The 15,662-nt window shown below is 39.7% G+C and overlaps 3 protein-coding genes across 8 annotated transcripts in view; 2 read left to right on the top strand and 1 right to left on the bottom strand.

Moving 5' to 3' along the window:
- Nucleotides 1-15,662, top strand: part of LOC134854905 (potassium voltage-gated channel subfamily C member 4-like) — a 529,156-nt gene that overhangs the window by 112,750 nt on the left and 400,744 nt on the right. The gene's annotated exons all lie outside the window — the stretch shown is intronic.
- LOC134854907 (mpv17-like protein) overlaps nucleotides 1-15,662 on the top strand; it is a 518,847-nt gene that overhangs the window by 462,880 nt on the left and 40,305 nt on the right. The window lies entirely within an intron of this gene.
- LOC134854499 (DNA damage-regulated autophagy modulator protein 1-like) lies at nucleotides 11,799-14,090 on the bottom strand. Its single transcript, XM_063870777.1, has 2 exons — nucleotides 13,529-14,090; nucleotides 11,799-12,529 (listed from the first exon to the last, which is right to left on the bottom strand). Exons 1-2 carry the CDS (start codon nucleotides 13,986-13,988, stop codon nucleotides 12,165-12,167), a joined length of 825 nt encoding a protein of 274 aa, XP_063726847.1. The 5' UTR covers nucleotides 13,989-14,090; the 3' UTR covers nucleotides 11,799-12,164.

Below are 15,662 nucleotides of genomic sequence, written 5' to 3'. Positions count from 1 at the left end.
CATATACGAGACGTTCGACAGGTAAATCGGACATAATTGGCTGGATGGTACTTGCTTTGCGTTTACGGCATGTTACAAATTGACTTTCGATAGACCGAAGTAGTCGACGCAACCCAAGTATTGCATGATTCATATTTAAAACGGAGCGCATAAAATCTAAACCTTGATGAAAATGCTTGTGGTGGAGGCTGAGGGCCAACAAACGAACTACGTTATGTCGGGCGTCGAGTAATATTGGATGCTTACTATCAATCTTGGTATTCACTAAGCGCACGCTCCGTCCGGTGGAACGGATGATACCAGCGTGACCGATAAATGGCGAGTATTTGGCAATTTTACTACTATTTTTAATAGGTTTGCCAGCGGTGAGTGTTTTTTAACTCAACGGCGAAGGATTTTATCTGAGCAAGATGAATCAGTTTGCTTTCTGCATTATCAAGTTCAGTGGGTTCGGTGATTCGTAAGTCCTTACCGCGAAAATGCTTCTGTGAAGGCAGCATCCTTGACATAAAAGCGACTACTCGTTTATATCTCGTAGGAACTGAACCTTTCCCAATTGAAACCGTTTTCGGGATGTTTGATGCATGTGACATTGTTGACGAAGGAAGATGATGTCTCCCAGCAGTTATCAACATCACAAGAAGGACCCTACAAACGAGATTTATTGATTACACGTTCGTCGGGTATAAACGGCCAATCAGTAGTCCTGAGAATGCTCGGACCAATAACCCAGCTGCTATCTTTGAGGGCTTCTGAAGAAATCCCCCGCGTACCGGTATCAGCTGGATTATCGCCGCTCAGAACTTGGTGCCACTCATCAATAGTGGTCGATTCGAGGATTTCGCTGACACGAATAGCGACGAATACAGGGAATTTTTCAGTGAGTTTAGCCACTGCAAAACTGTAGTACTATCTGTCCACATGTAGGCATGATTAATGCAGACAGTAAGGGCGGTCAAAATATCATCTTTCAGTCGTGTGGCGAACAGAGCAGCTTGGAGCTATAGCTTTGGTATAGATAGCGCTTTCACGGGCGCAACGCGAGCTTTACCAAAGATGAAGGATATTTGAATTTTGTGCGAACTCGAGAGTCGCGCACGCTAAAATCCAACCGCACTAAAACGTTCTGCGAGCTATCACCGAACATGTGGAGCTCAATTGGATCCACAGGCTCTGTGAAGTAACAACGGGGAATAGTTAATTGCCCTAAGAGAGGGAGACCGGAATGCCACTCGAGAAACTTATCTCTTATGTCTTCCGGCAATTCGTCGTCCCATCTTTGGCCACTGATTTTCCAAATATCTTTAAGCAAAAGACGGGCCCTAACTGTGTATGGAGCTACTAACCTAACAGGGTCAAACACAGAAGAGACGAAACTCAAGACTGTTCGTTGAGATAATGCCTTATCGAGAGGACGATCCACGCCTCTGCTAAAAATCAATGTGTCTTTCACGTAGTCCCACTTCAGATCTAAGACGTGTGATGATTTTTCGGCACCGTTACATAATTCCTTGATGGGTGAAGACGAGGTTTCGCAATCCTCGGTGTTCATTACTGAAGTGATTTCATCAGTATTACTGACAAATTTAGTCAAATTCAATCCTCCCAACTTCAGTAACGAAACCAAATTGCGGCTTATTTTAATTGCATGGGTAACGTTCTCGAACGAATCCAAGTAATTGTCCATATAAAGTTTTTCATTTACGACTGAGGCGGCCTCAGGGTATGTGGACATATTATCAGTTGCTGTTTTTCGCAACGCGAAATTGGCGCACACAGGCGAATCCTGTGCGCCGAATATATGGCGAGTGCACTGATGAACTACCACATCGGAAGTGGTATCCTCCCGCCACAAAAAACGGAGTGAAAATTGATCGCGGGCGAGGACTTCTACCTGGAGGAACATACCCTCTATTTCCGCGGAGACAGCGTACTTGTGTTGACGCAATCGCAAAAGTACAAAAATTAAAATTTGGAGTAGGTCCGGGCCCACCAATAAGGACTTATTTAAGGATGTGCCGTGAAACTTAGAAGCCCCATTCAGGACTAGGCGCAACTTACCCGGCTTGTTCGGATTTACAACGGGATGGTTCGGAAGATACCACTCGCGATCCGAACGCTTACGTGGATCATGCGGTTCGACGGTAACGACAGAGCCTTTCCTAATGTCCTCTCTAATTGTGTCTGCGTATCTTTCGCGCAATTCAGGGTCTTTATTTAACCTTCTCTCCAATGTTTTAAAATGGGCGAGTGACGAGTAATGGTTGTTTGGTAGACTGACATTACTATCAATCCAAAGCAAAGGCACAATGTATCTTTCGCTATTGTGAACGATTTCAGTATTTAGGATGGATAAAGCATGTTTATCCGCGGCGGAACGGGCATCGACTAGTTTGAAAGCACCATAAGATTTCAACTCATACCAGGATTTTATCTGGTCGGTCAGAGAAGAATGTTCAAGAAAACACTTGAAACACGAAGAAGTAGAAGCAACGGACGGTGGCAACGGACCATTTATGACCCAATCTATCGGTAGGCGAACAAAACACTGTGAGTTTTTATCGTCTCCCAAAATGAACTCATGGGTCTAACGGCGTGGTAGTAGTCTTGTCCTATAATAACTTCAACGTCCTCATAAGTATATTGAGTGGGCTTAATAGGTGCTAATTGTGGATATTTATTCTGCAAATCAGCATTATTGATTAATTTGGAACCAATCCGAATATTGTCTTTAACATATGCACACAGAGGGAATACCAAATCACTATTATTCGGCTCGGAGGAAACTGTAAGCTTGACCCTCTGAGTCTCAACGACTGCGGTTGAATGGCTCCCCTACTAATTCGAGACGGCTAACGAGTGACGGAGACACTCAAGAGTGAGTCGATGCACTTTCACAAAGAACCAACTTAGGAGACTAGTTTCATCCGAGGATACACCAAGTGTTGCAATTTGCAACGACCCCTTAGACGATTCAATGTCATGTACATCACTAACAGCGGCATGGATGGAAGTGTTTGTATTCTACTTGGATTTGTTTGCTCCAGCCTTTCTTGAGACATTCAAATTTTCCTTCCGAGGAAAAATTTTCTCGGCTCCATGGAGCAAGACATTATGTGTGCTATCGCACTCTGGCTCCGGGCATTTTTTTATCTCTAGAATATTGCCGGAAACTATGACTGCCATTGAGGCAAGCGAAGCAAAGTTTTTGTTCAGCTACGTATTTTGCTCGTTGAGTAGCATTCTTTTCCTTAAAAACAGCACAGTTCCACAATGCATGACTACCCTTACACAAAACGCACGACGGCAACTGAGACTTACCCTGAGCCTTACAAGTTACCTGGCTATTGACTGCAAAAACTTTGGTTGTTTTTGGTTTAACTGGTTCCTCATTTTTTACCCTAGAGTTGAGTACCCGTAATCTTTCAAGCCCCTCGGCCTTTTCTTTCAACCAGTTATTAAGGTCTAAGAGCGTTGGGCGCTGCAAATTATGCCTAACAATATGCATTGACTAATCTTCCTTGAGGTTAGGCGGAAGTTTACTAACAGCTTGGTTGAATGACAATGATTTGAAAACTGCTTCCGAATTGTGCATCTTAAAAGGAGGAGAAGTATTTAGCTTACCAAGATGCGCACCAACAATAGCGTGTGGTTGCCCAAACTTCCGTTGTAAGGTGGCCAGTGCATCCTTGTACATAACGCCACTATAACTAAACTCCGCAATTGCGGTTTTTGCTTTGCCTGTGACAAGTGTTTTTAAGTATGTCAGTTTCGTATCATCGGTGAGAACAGCGGAATCAATGGTGCACTTAAACTGACCAAACCGTTCGTGCCAGTTTAACGGGTTGCCGTCAAACTGGGCTAGCTTCCATTAAGGATGATGATCTTTGCGGGTATGAATCAATAAGCCCGCAAATTCGCGAGTGGAGAGGAGTCGATCCGTTGAACGAACTTGGTTTGGATAAATGGAAGACGGTTCGTAGTCTTCGTTGACTGACTGATAACCAGTTTTAGTAGAATTGACAAAATACGGAACATGTTGGGAGTGAACTGGCGGAGAATTAAAATACACAGTCCCACCATTAGTATACGGGGCGGCGGCGGCAGTGGTGGGAAAACAGTTGTCACATTAGAAAAAATATTTCCAGCATTACAACACTGAGCAGGCGTGACGATTGGAGTTGTAGCTGCCAGTCGCCATAAGTTTGCATCACTTGTGTAATAATTGTTGATATTAGGTGACACAGTATGCGGTACAAATGGAATATTATGTTGCATCTGAACCGGCGCTGCATGGCAATTAGGTGCCGAAAAGAAAACCGGCCATGAGTTTACTCCAGAAGATGAGAACCCACGACCAGCAAATGCAGGTCACAAAGAAACAAAACCAGAACCGGGTTGTGCCGGTAACTTTGGGACAGGTAATGATTCCGGTTGCCCGCTGGCAAAACCAATATTAGTTATGTTTGAACTCATAGTCTGTAAAGGAACAGCAGACGGTGGTGGTAACACGTGTGCACTAGAATGCATATTATTAACTGGGAATGAGACAGATGGGACAGAAGCTTGCAATGGCAAAAGACTTGCACTTCCAAATTGAGGCATAACCCGATGTCCATAACTATAGGTCCCAGGGTCACTCAGTGCGGTGTGCTCATGGTTATGACTATTAGTGGTGTGAATTGCTTGAGCGAGGTTGGCGAAAGTCGTCGGTTCTGACGAAATTAGTACAGGAGTGAAGGCCAAAAAACCTGGCGCACTAGCAACTTCAGGAGGTGCTTGTGAACTAACAGAGTCTACCCAATTATTAGTCCAATCGGTTGCTACTTTTGAAATAGATTGACTTACTCGTGTCGAGTTAATTTCCGCTACTTTCTCGCTAACCTCAGATGAACTGTCCTCAAGTTCAAACGCTTTCATTTCCATTTCGATTAGTTGCTTTTTATGACTTTCAGCTAATTGCTCTATTTCCAGCTGACTTTGTTCGAACTTAGGGCGGTTCTCTTGCTCTTTAAGTTTTATAGATACTTGATACTGCCTTTCCAGCTCCTCGTGGCGTCGTTTTACTAAAGCTAGCTCATGTCGTTTCTCACTTGATGACATAGTGCGAACAGTCGACGTAAGAAGAGTGGAAGCAGATTTATCAGACTTATGTGAGTCAAGTTTTCTACTATCCTTAGTCTTATTAGATACCTTAGACCTGTTTTCAGATACTCGGGCTTCCGAGTCTCTTGTTTTGTGCAAGCGTGAGAATGTCTCAGACCTAGTTTGTTGTAAAGATCCCTTGCTCCCTGTAATGCCGGCTGCTGAAAATGACGAAGGTTCAAGACGCATCTTGTAACTCTGAGCTTTATGCATTACTTTATCGTTCAGTTCGTTTACTTTCTTAAGCCAAAGGTCTTGCGGAGCAATAATTTTTTCAGGGTTTTCCGTTTTTCCCGCTAACCTAATTAATTGCTCATTGACGTCGACAGCTTTTCCAAAACAATTTTACATTTGTAAACAGCTTTATCAATTTTTGTGGTGCAACTATTATTCTCAATTCATTCAAGTAATAATGGGTGAGCTTTAAGCAGCTCATTTTTTAGATTTAGACGGGTTTCAAATAACTTGCGTATCTTACTTTGGAATTTTTCGTCTATGTTTTTCACCAATTGACAATGTTTTACGGATGATCACCAAAAAGAAAACAATGAATAAAATGAGATACTGTTTTAGTACTTAATTAAATTTGCATTAATATCAACATTAGTTTACAAGATGGGGGAACTTGACGTCTCAAAGCTTGTGCCTGAAGCCTATTTTTTATAGCTTTTCGAGCTTTGAGTGGTAAGCGGTTCCGCTTCTCAATTAGTACCTGGTCCCTAGCCTTAGGCTTAGAGGTAAAGGCTTTGACGACGTTCAGAAAAAGAATACCTGTTGAACCTAATTTTCCCTCTATTTCCTCGGTTCCTCTACAGTATACAATCGCACAAATGTTTGTCCTACACCTTAATAACAAGTGATGCTGCAGTGCCTACTTGATGCTGCAGTGCCTACTTATCGAGTTATTAATGGCGTCATGCCAAGTTACAAGGTCGTTACGGTGCGACAAGTAGTGATGAAAGTAGTACTGTATTGTTTTCTGAGAGTCCCCAGCGTTAAAGTTCAAATTTAAACCTAACTTTGTAAAGGAAGTATCTTTGACGCGCTTCTGGGACGGAGCGGGAAATTTTCAGAGCGCGTGATCCAAGGAACTAGTTCCTAGAATGATTACCATACTTTTAAGGGACTTATGCGACGGCTACGTTACGCTCAAGTACCAAAGGGGTTGGAAAATTAAGTAGGTCCGTCGAACTCCAACAACATAAACGGAGTAAACCTGAGGATGAAAGAATTCAACTTAACACACTTAATATCACCGTACCTGACCACTTAAAATTTTGTCACGCAACGAAGTCAATAATCGGACATGCAGAAACGGCTTTGATTCACTTGAAACGAACTGGATTTCAATTTCATCAAAAGTGGGTGGGGGAGGAGGTAAATTGGTTAAGTTCCAACAACACACGCGGAAGAAACCTGAGGATGAAAAAACTCAACTTATTTTGCTTGATATTTTGCTACCAGACCACTTGAAATAAGGTTGGTGTCATGTTACAGCACAGTTTCGCAGAATTCTGAGGATTTTTCGGCAATTTTTTTAAAACTTTTTTCCCAAAAATTTTCGGAAAATTTTGATCAGTGGGTTCGAGTCATAAACAATCCAAAAAACTTATCCAGTACCTCTTATCTATGTTCCAATTTCACGGATTAATATTCCGTTCACATATATCCAAAAAATTTTGGTATCGAGAAAAAAAGTTAAGTAATTTGTCTAAGTACAGATTGTAAGATATTTCAATCCAACGGAACTGTCCAAAAATTTTGAGACATCATTTAAAGTTTTATAGCACAAATGGAAAGTTTCAAAAGTTTTGGAATTTTCTTACAGTTTTTAATTGGAGATTGGGCGGCACCGGTTGAGGGTTGTCACAAACCAGTCACGAGCAGGACAGAACACGATACCTGTTAATATGCCTCCGTTTCGTCAATGCACTATATCTGCATGTAGGTTTGTTGGAACTCCCCGAATCAAGGTTTCCGACTGATGATTCCTTGGATAGTGAGCGAGTTCCAATGCAAAAGACAGGCCACGTACAAAACAAAATGTCTTCTTCTTTGTCGTCATTTTCGAAGTAGAAAAACTCCAGCTGGGAGCTGGCCGCCCATACACTAGCAACAATAAGGTACACTGTGCAGTATTTTTGGCTGGTGGTCCACTCGAAAGATACTGTCAGCTCTGTGGCAATGTTGCGCAACCGACTCAGGAATTGGGGAGTGTGTTGATCGTCCAGACAAGAATAGGTTATTTCGGCTAGATTGAGTTTTTCGACTCTTGCTTCGATGCCAGGTTTTACTTTGTGATCCACAGTGAATTCCCTTGTGGGGCGACAGAATGTGCGCGCTCAATCTCCGTAGTATGATTTAAAAACGAAATATCAATAATAAATTTGTATTCTCGGCAGAACAAAATTCATCGGTAATACTGGCTAATTTCATCCAAATTTTGTAGTTAAACAAGTTCATCACTTCACCAACACAGCTTCCATAACAAAATGGAAATTGGCGCAAGCTTGATACAAGAACCGGTCGGTAATGTCCTGGAGACAAATTGCTCTTTTTGACGATCAGCCTTAATCAAGGCTGAACCGAATTAGAACCAAAAACAATTAAAACAGGATATAACCCCCTTTTTTAGTGTTTTAATACATGGGCAGGTGAGGGACTCGAACCTACGTCAACTGTCATGTCTATATATAGTCGGCGTTACTGTAGATAAGCTTAGGCCGCTCGGCCAACTGTTCTTATTTTTATGCATCTATACTCTTGTATTTATATGCGTTTCAACAGTAGGAACGACGATACGTTCGTCAATGAGCAGGATGTCCTCGCGGACGTGTAATCGCTTACGTACGGTGTACCAACACTGGCCGTATAAGGACTTAATTGATTCCCGATTCTCAACAAAATTGATGAGTAGTCTCAAATTTCTGTCCTTTCTGGTAGCGCCGCAATGAATTTTACGCCACGCACATTTTGTAGTTTTTTTACCAAACAGCGTTGTGTCCTTGCTGCCCTATTGATTATGGCCACAATCCCTTCTGTAATGATGTGATAGCTTGCCTCGAGTTGTATGTTGGTCACTGTGGGGGGTGCCTCGTTTGGTGCATGTTCCTCTTGACTGACAATGATGGGATTGACCCGGCTCACACAGTGTTCGTTTGTCTCTGGTTGTGGATTATCGGTTTGTTTGCCTGCCATTGCTTTATTGTTTGGTTTGGACCGCTTGTGTCGTTTTCACTTTGAGTGTGGTTGGTGTTTGCGTTTTCGTCGCGTATTCACCGAATATGATTTTTGGTAAATTCTTTGGCGATGGCCTCGATGAAAGCAGTTCGTGCGCGTCCTTGACGGACTCCTTTGATGATGAAGTGATGGTGTCTGTTAGTTTTTGTTTCCTGGCGGCTGGTGGTCGTTTATGCCACCGCGGGTCCGATAAGCTCTCCTCTCTGTCGGAAGACCCCTGCCAGTAGGATGTTTTTTCGTCCTTTCTGCCTCGAGGTTCCAAAGTCTTAACTTCGTCTGGAATGAATCCGCCTTTAAAATTTCTTTTCGTTCATTTTTTGCTCTGCGTTTATGTTATTGACAAAATTTTTTGAGTTTGTGATTGCTGAAAAGTTTTTTTTTGAGAGAGAACTGACTGAGTTTTAGATTGATTTGATTAGGATTGATTTTGTTTCAGCGTTTGCAAATGACCAATTCCGGAATTTCCGGAAAGTTGTTTTTTCAATTGAGAGACTGAAGTGCTAATTATTAGCCGTTTATATTCCACGTGCTTTTTGATCAGCTGACGCGGTGCCAAATTCCGATTAGCTAAATTGTTAAGGATGACATTGTCAATCATTTCGAGGATGTTTATGAATGCATTAATTGATGCTACAACGAATTCCTCATCGCACTCGCTTGGGGGTATTGCCAGTCCGACTGGATTTCTTGACATATAGTCTCATGTTCTCATATAGTCTCAACGTTTCCTCGTTTTTGTTTTTCTTGTACTAATTTAATTCCGATCTGTGGTAATATATTTCTACCTATGATGTTTGCTTTCTGGTCGTTTACAATGATGAATGGGGCGGCCTGTATTTTCCAACATCCATATTCAATTGTTATGATCAATCATCCTTTTCCGCATGATTTCGAGCAGCGTCTTCCGGTGGGATACGTTTGAACAATGCTGATTTGTCAATTTCTTCAAGCCGCCGAGCTGCTTTTTTGTTTAGAAACGACATTAGACTCCCGGAATCGGCGATAGCAAAAACTCTTCTGTTTTTGTCTTTAAATTGACTTTGTGTCCGTCAAGATCATCTTCTGATAAGCTGGCCGTTTTTTTAAATTTCGAAAGCCTCAGAAATTGTCATTACCGAAAATTTATCAGTTTGGTATTCATCCCAACCATTATTTGATGTAAATTCAGCGAATGCTACTGGATTGTTATCCGTTTCTTGACTTTCAGTCTCAATTTCCTCCTGTTGTTCCTCATCATTGCGGTCCCCCATATAATTGACGTGTCCTGAACGGCATGCTTTGGCAAAGTGCCACCGTTTGGCACATTTTGAACAAATTTTATCCTTTGCGGGAGACGATTGTAAGTTGTTCTGTCCCAACTGGTTACCATATTTGTAACATTGTTACTGAGCATTGAAGTTTGTGTTTCGTTGTTGCTGTTGACCTCTTGTATGTTGTTGTCCACGTGGATACGGTCGACCGCGAAATCTGCCCCGACTTCTCTGTGAACCCTGATTGTTCGCATAGTTACCTCATTCACGTGTAATTATATAATGTACTGGCTCTTGTTTTACTGTTGTTTGATTTCCAAACGGATTTATCTTCACTGTGCGACTATGTTTGATACTTTTTTCTCATCGTAATGCGTATTCATATGCATCCTGTGGGTTTCGCGTTTGAGCTAGTAGTTCCTCGGCAATTTTCTCATTGTGCATATGTGCGGTGAACATGTCTCTCATCCACTCATCTTTTGGGTCCCACAGTCGGCACTTGAAGCCAGTTCAACTAGATCTGCAAGAAATTGTTCAAGGCGTTCCGTTTTCTTTTGTTTTCTACGAATGAAGTTGTATCTTTCAAACGCTACAATTTTGGTTGTGACAAAAATATCTTCTAAGGTTGTTATTAAATTTCTTGCAGCCGACTCTCTTTTCTTGATTTCTAACTTGCCCGTTTTTTTGGGTTTCCGTTTCTCCCGTTATCTCAGTTCATAGATGGGTTCTGTAGGCTCAACTAGTGGTGGTTTATTTCTTTGTAGATTTCTTACTTCGATTCCGTCCTTTGCAAATACTGCCAGTTCGAATATTGCTGCCCATTTTAACCACTCGAGAGGTGGTTCAGCCAAAGCTTTCTCCCAGAATGGGCTGACCAAAGTCACCTGACCAAACCTGTCATTGGATTTGTAAAAATAGGTCAAACATAAATGTATGCATCAATGATGCTAAGTTTATCTATCCGTACCGGATGACAAACTTATTGGATTTCACAGTTTAAAAAAACCCAATATACTAGCAACAAAGGCTTCTTTCATAGTTCAGACCTCCAATTTGTTATCAAAAATAATGTAGTGAATAATTTTGTCGGAAGTTTCTATTCCAAAATTGAATCCAACATTGTTCTAACATCTCTGCTGCTATTCTTGTTCCCAAATGATTAAAATGGAGTCCTCTATTAGTACTTCTTTACAACAATTATTTATTATTTGACCTACCAGTCTGCTTTTTTCTAAATAGCCTTTGCCCCAATTATATACTTTTTTGAAGGGGTGAGCTTGCCAAAAACTGCCATTTTTCGCTTAAAACTTTCCAAAAAGTAAGCCAAAGACAAAATTTTGCCTGCTTTCTCGAAGCAGTTTGCCAAAGGCGAAGATTTTTTCTTTTCAAAATATGAGTTTTATGAGCTTTTATGTCAGCTTGAAAAATCAATTTAGTAAGAGTTGAAGCAAAGACGGCCAAAATTCGGATTAAATTTTTTACTAACCGATACCCGGCCAAAAAAAAATTTGCGCTCGCCACTAATTGAATTAGTCTGTAGAAGTAACAAAATCCAGCTGGCGTCCGGCAGTTAGGACGACAGCTGATACGACGACAACTGTTCAAGATGGTATTTCAAGACGACACTACACAATTCTTCAGAGGTATTTTTGAAGAATATGAGCCACTCAAGCTCGATGGAAGAATTCGTTTTAAATTAAAGCTCATTTGTAGTCCTTGTGTCATTTCGTCTGAATATTTCCTTTTTTCAACCAAGTACCAATCCAACTGCACAAATAATTCATTTTTCCAAAGTCAAGTTTAGGGCACGTTGTCACATCTTTATCTCTTGCCTTTCTGACTGTTTTACTTCCTCTCTCTGTTAAAAAATAATTGATTTTGAATGTAAAGTTTTTTTGAAATCTGATATATATTAACAGACAAAATACCTTCATTTTCTTTTTTTTGTTAGCGGAAAGTTTTTAGATTGGACCATGGGAGTTAGTGATAACTTAAAAACGTTTTGACTTTTTTGATGGCAATAAAAAAGGCAACTAAATTAAATCACTTTTTATTATTTCCACCAAAAATCAAAACGTATCATTTTTTGGAGTTCAACTCCTATGGTCCAATTTACAAGCTATCCGTTAACGAGAGAAAAGTATAAATTTATTTGCTGTTTCTGATGATAAAATCAGATTACAAGATAAGGGTTCATTCAAATTGTAAGCTTAAAGTTGAAAAAAAAAACTATTTCTTTTGTTCAACGTATTTTGCTGATCTATTAAAATCTACTAATCTAGGATTGTTAAATACATATCAAATTTTTTGAGAGTATAGCTGACAACATAAAATAAACAATTTTACAAGATTTTAAGCTAATTCAAATTTGAACTGTAAAATATAAAATTTATCAAATCAGGGTGGGTTTGTGTATTTTAAGCAAAGGCTCGGAAATTAATTTGCATTGACCTTGTTCAGAAAAATAGTCACGGGGTCATAAATATATTTTAAATTCTGATATCTCCTGTAATTTTCAAAAAACCATGTTCAGTTTTCTTGTTCAGAAATGTTCACATTTAGAAGGCTGTGGTTTAGTTGAATATTCACGTCCAATGAAAAACATCTAAACTCTGGTATCATGGTGACAAAAAACAGGAGGAAAAATGTCCCCGATGCCCATTCGCACCCAGTTGAAATCACGTGCCAGATGTATCCAGGGTCTCCTTTTTGCCATTCGTATTGACTGTGGGAGGGTGTGCGCATGGCGTCTTCCCATTGGGTAGAGGCTACCATTGAGGCGCCAACTGATATTCCGATCACGAGTAGCGACGACACTCCGAGGAGTGTTCGGATTAAGGGCACTCTTCGACTTGAGAACACGGGTCGCAGGGTATATGAGTTGAAACTCTCGGCTGAAACAAATCAATTGACATAGAAAAAAAAAACTAAAATTTAGTATATAAAATGTGACCTTGTCAGAAATATTTAATCATAACTTGAGGATATTCATATGCTCTCAAACAGTGGAGATTTATGTGGTCAGTTGGCAGGGGACATTTTCCCTTCTAAGGGAATCGACCATCTGCCGACCCAAAGAGTCCCCCTTAAGTACTATTTTTCTTAAAGGCTCCCAATTTAAAAACTATGAGGGGGAGCGCGCGCCGAAAATCGCAATCGTTTGGTGAAAAAATTCCGACAAACGCCCATATGATCTGTTTTTTTTTCAAACACTCACCTGCGGCGCAAACTTTTTTTAGGGTCTTTACAGTGAACAGAAAATTATTTTGCTCGGCCTCTAAGAAGTGAATGGTCGCAAATTTAAAATCGTTCACTTTGAAATCGTCAGATCGTGTATTCGATCCCATGCCATGGCAATGATAGTGTGTGAGGACGAGCTCTCACTTGACCTCCAGCTTCAGGTCTACCATAACTTGACCAAATTTGGCTGCAATAGTGGTACCACGTAAAAGTACTAGACGCAAAAAAACGGCCTTGAGTCGCAAAAAAACAGCTTCGCTCAGCAAAATAACACTGTCTGGAATGTGGGGAGATAATACAAATGGGCTATCCTCGACAGGACAGTTAAGGCCTACTGATAGCTCCTCTGCGATTCGCAGGAACAACAATTATTATTATTATAGTTTGTTCGAAGTTTTCTTAAACCAAATCCCCCTCCCCCTTTTTTTTACCCCTGTTCCAAAATCGCCCTAAATCAAATTCCCGTGAGCTGTTTTGCAAATAAATTTTTGACATCATTATAAACCTGATGGTATGACCAAATATAGAACCTGCATTGAAATGACTTTTTTAAATATTTTTTAAATTTGTTTCTCTTTTAATCAACTATTTTTCTATTCTTGCTTCATCTAACTTTCTCGATTTGTATGTAACATAAACATAAGCTTTCTTACTGAGTACATAAAATCCACCAAGCCCAAAGGTCATCGCAGCTCCAATGAAGTGAAGTTGAGAAACATGTGATTCCTGGAAATTGGCCACCATTGACATCCCGAATCCCGCCAAAACCATCAAAATCAGTCCTAGTTTGTTCATAATCCAGTTCACGTTGGTCGAAATTAGCTCACGTTCCATGTATGCTTTGATCATCCAATAGCGAAGCACTCCGAAGACGATAGCACACATAGCCGAAATATTGAGAAGTTGGCCGAAATAGCAGCTTTCAGGGGCGTGAGCGCCGGCGTCTGAAATATAAGGCCAGAATGGGAAAATATGACCCTGGCCGTAAGCTATGAGATAGGACACCACAAAACAGATTCCGGTGTTGGCGACCAGTAAAACTGGCAAAAAAGAGTAGCCTCCGTACCAGAGGGCTAAAAAATCTGAGAACGTCATTTGAAAATGTGGGTTCATTGTCAAATTGGGTTAAATCTATAACAATTTAAATCAAATTTCTAAAACCACTCCGAGACAGTATAAGATGTGGGTTTTGCTTGATTAAAGATAAATACTGTTGTTTACTAGCCCAATAATAAACTAAATAAATAAACCAATTTCGAAAACAAATTTTGAACAATAGCAATTTCTCATAATAGTTTGAAAGAGCTCGACCTGCCCAAAAAAACTCGAAAGCTCGAGGTTTCACCAAAAGAGCATGTTTGAAAATTTTCGCTTCCGCATTCAAAATATCTATAAAATTATTTATCGATTTTGTCCCCCTACCCCCTCCACCAAAATATTGAGACATTTATTTATCATAATCCAATATAATGGATTTCAATTGGATTACAATAATTATAATGGACTATATTGGACTGTGCTTTTACAGAAATATTAGATTTTAAAAATATGATCGTTTTCAAAGTCTTAGCTTTCAAAAATAATGACAACATTTAAGACAACTTCTCTCCTTTGTAACAGCATTTGTTCCATGAACCTCCTGGAACCAGATCTAAACTACATTTTATGATTGGATAAATTAGATATTTTACCACTGTAAAGTATTTAATATTAACCAATCATGATCCATCTAACTAACAACCCACTTATTTGTAAGTGCTGAAATTACTTGTAATTTCAGCACCAGAGAGATTTGAATTTAACTTAGAAATTAGTTGACTCTCCAAGAGGACTTCAGCAGCCGCAATAAATCAGTATACCCTAGATCTATTGAGCCTAGCAGAGACTAGTTAAACAACCTGAGACTAGATAGTATAAGAGTAAGATTAGGATCGGTATTAGACTAAGAAGTTGCACGAATCTATCCGGCCGAAAATAAGATAGCGTGACGAGCAGACGGTGTACCCTATCCGAAATTACTCTATGAGTTAACCACCTTGGTCCTAACTCATCTGGTGCGACCATAAGTCTCGAACAAGACCTTAATAGCTTAGAATTAACCAAAAATAGATTAGAATTTAGACAAAACATTTTTAAAATGTTATACGACGATAATTTAATCGAAATGTCTCTACGACTCAATAGATCAGAGCCAATATTCCGAACGATAACAGAACTACCCGGAATTACAAGAAGACCTCGAACCAGAGACGACATCCGACAAAATAGAAACTTACCAAATAGTTATATGATAGTACGGCAAAAGCCAACACAAACTTTTATATTTAGAATTTTATTAGCAATGAATTTAGATTTTCATTTGCAAACATAAAATGTTGAAGTCAATCTTCATAATCATTTCAGGCGCTAAAACAAAACTATTAATATACAATAACGATTGATAAAAAGATCTCAGATCGTTTTCCTAAAATTCTGCAGTATTATATAAAACATGTTTGGAAAATATTTATTGAAAATCAAAACAAAAATTAGTAGCATGACAATAAACTGTTAGTAATCATAAAATCATCCAATTGTCCCAGCTTCATCACCTAAAACATAACAACAATCATAAGCTCACTAATATCATTAAAACACTAAATTTTTTTCTTAAACAAATTTAAACCATTTTAAACTTAAATTCACTTAATTTTAAAATCAGATCATCAAGGCTTATCCTTGGATCTTAATTCATTTTCTATTTAATTAAATTTTAAAACTTGATCATCAAGGCCTATCCTTGGATCA

Source organism: Symsagittifera roscoffensis, chromosome 9 (genome assembly GCF_963678635.1).
Source record: "Symsagittifera roscoffensis chromosome 9, txSymRosc1.1, whole genome shotgun sequence".
In the NCBI taxonomy this organism is placed as follows: domain Eukaryota; kingdom Metazoa; phylum Xenacoelomorpha; order Acoela; family Convolutidae; genus Symsagittifera; species Symsagittifera roscoffensis.
This window is presented reverse-complemented; position numbering and strand designations above follow the sequence as displayed.

Coding starts and splice junctions, on each gene's coding strand:
- LOC134854499 (XM_063870777.1), bottom strand. CDS start 13,988: ATGAACCCACATTTTCAAATGACGTTCTCAGATTTTTTAGCCCTCTGG. Junction 12,530..13,528: donor TGGTGGATTTTATGTACTCA/GTAAGAAAGCTT, acceptor GATTTGTTTCAG/CCGAGAGTTTCAACTCATAT.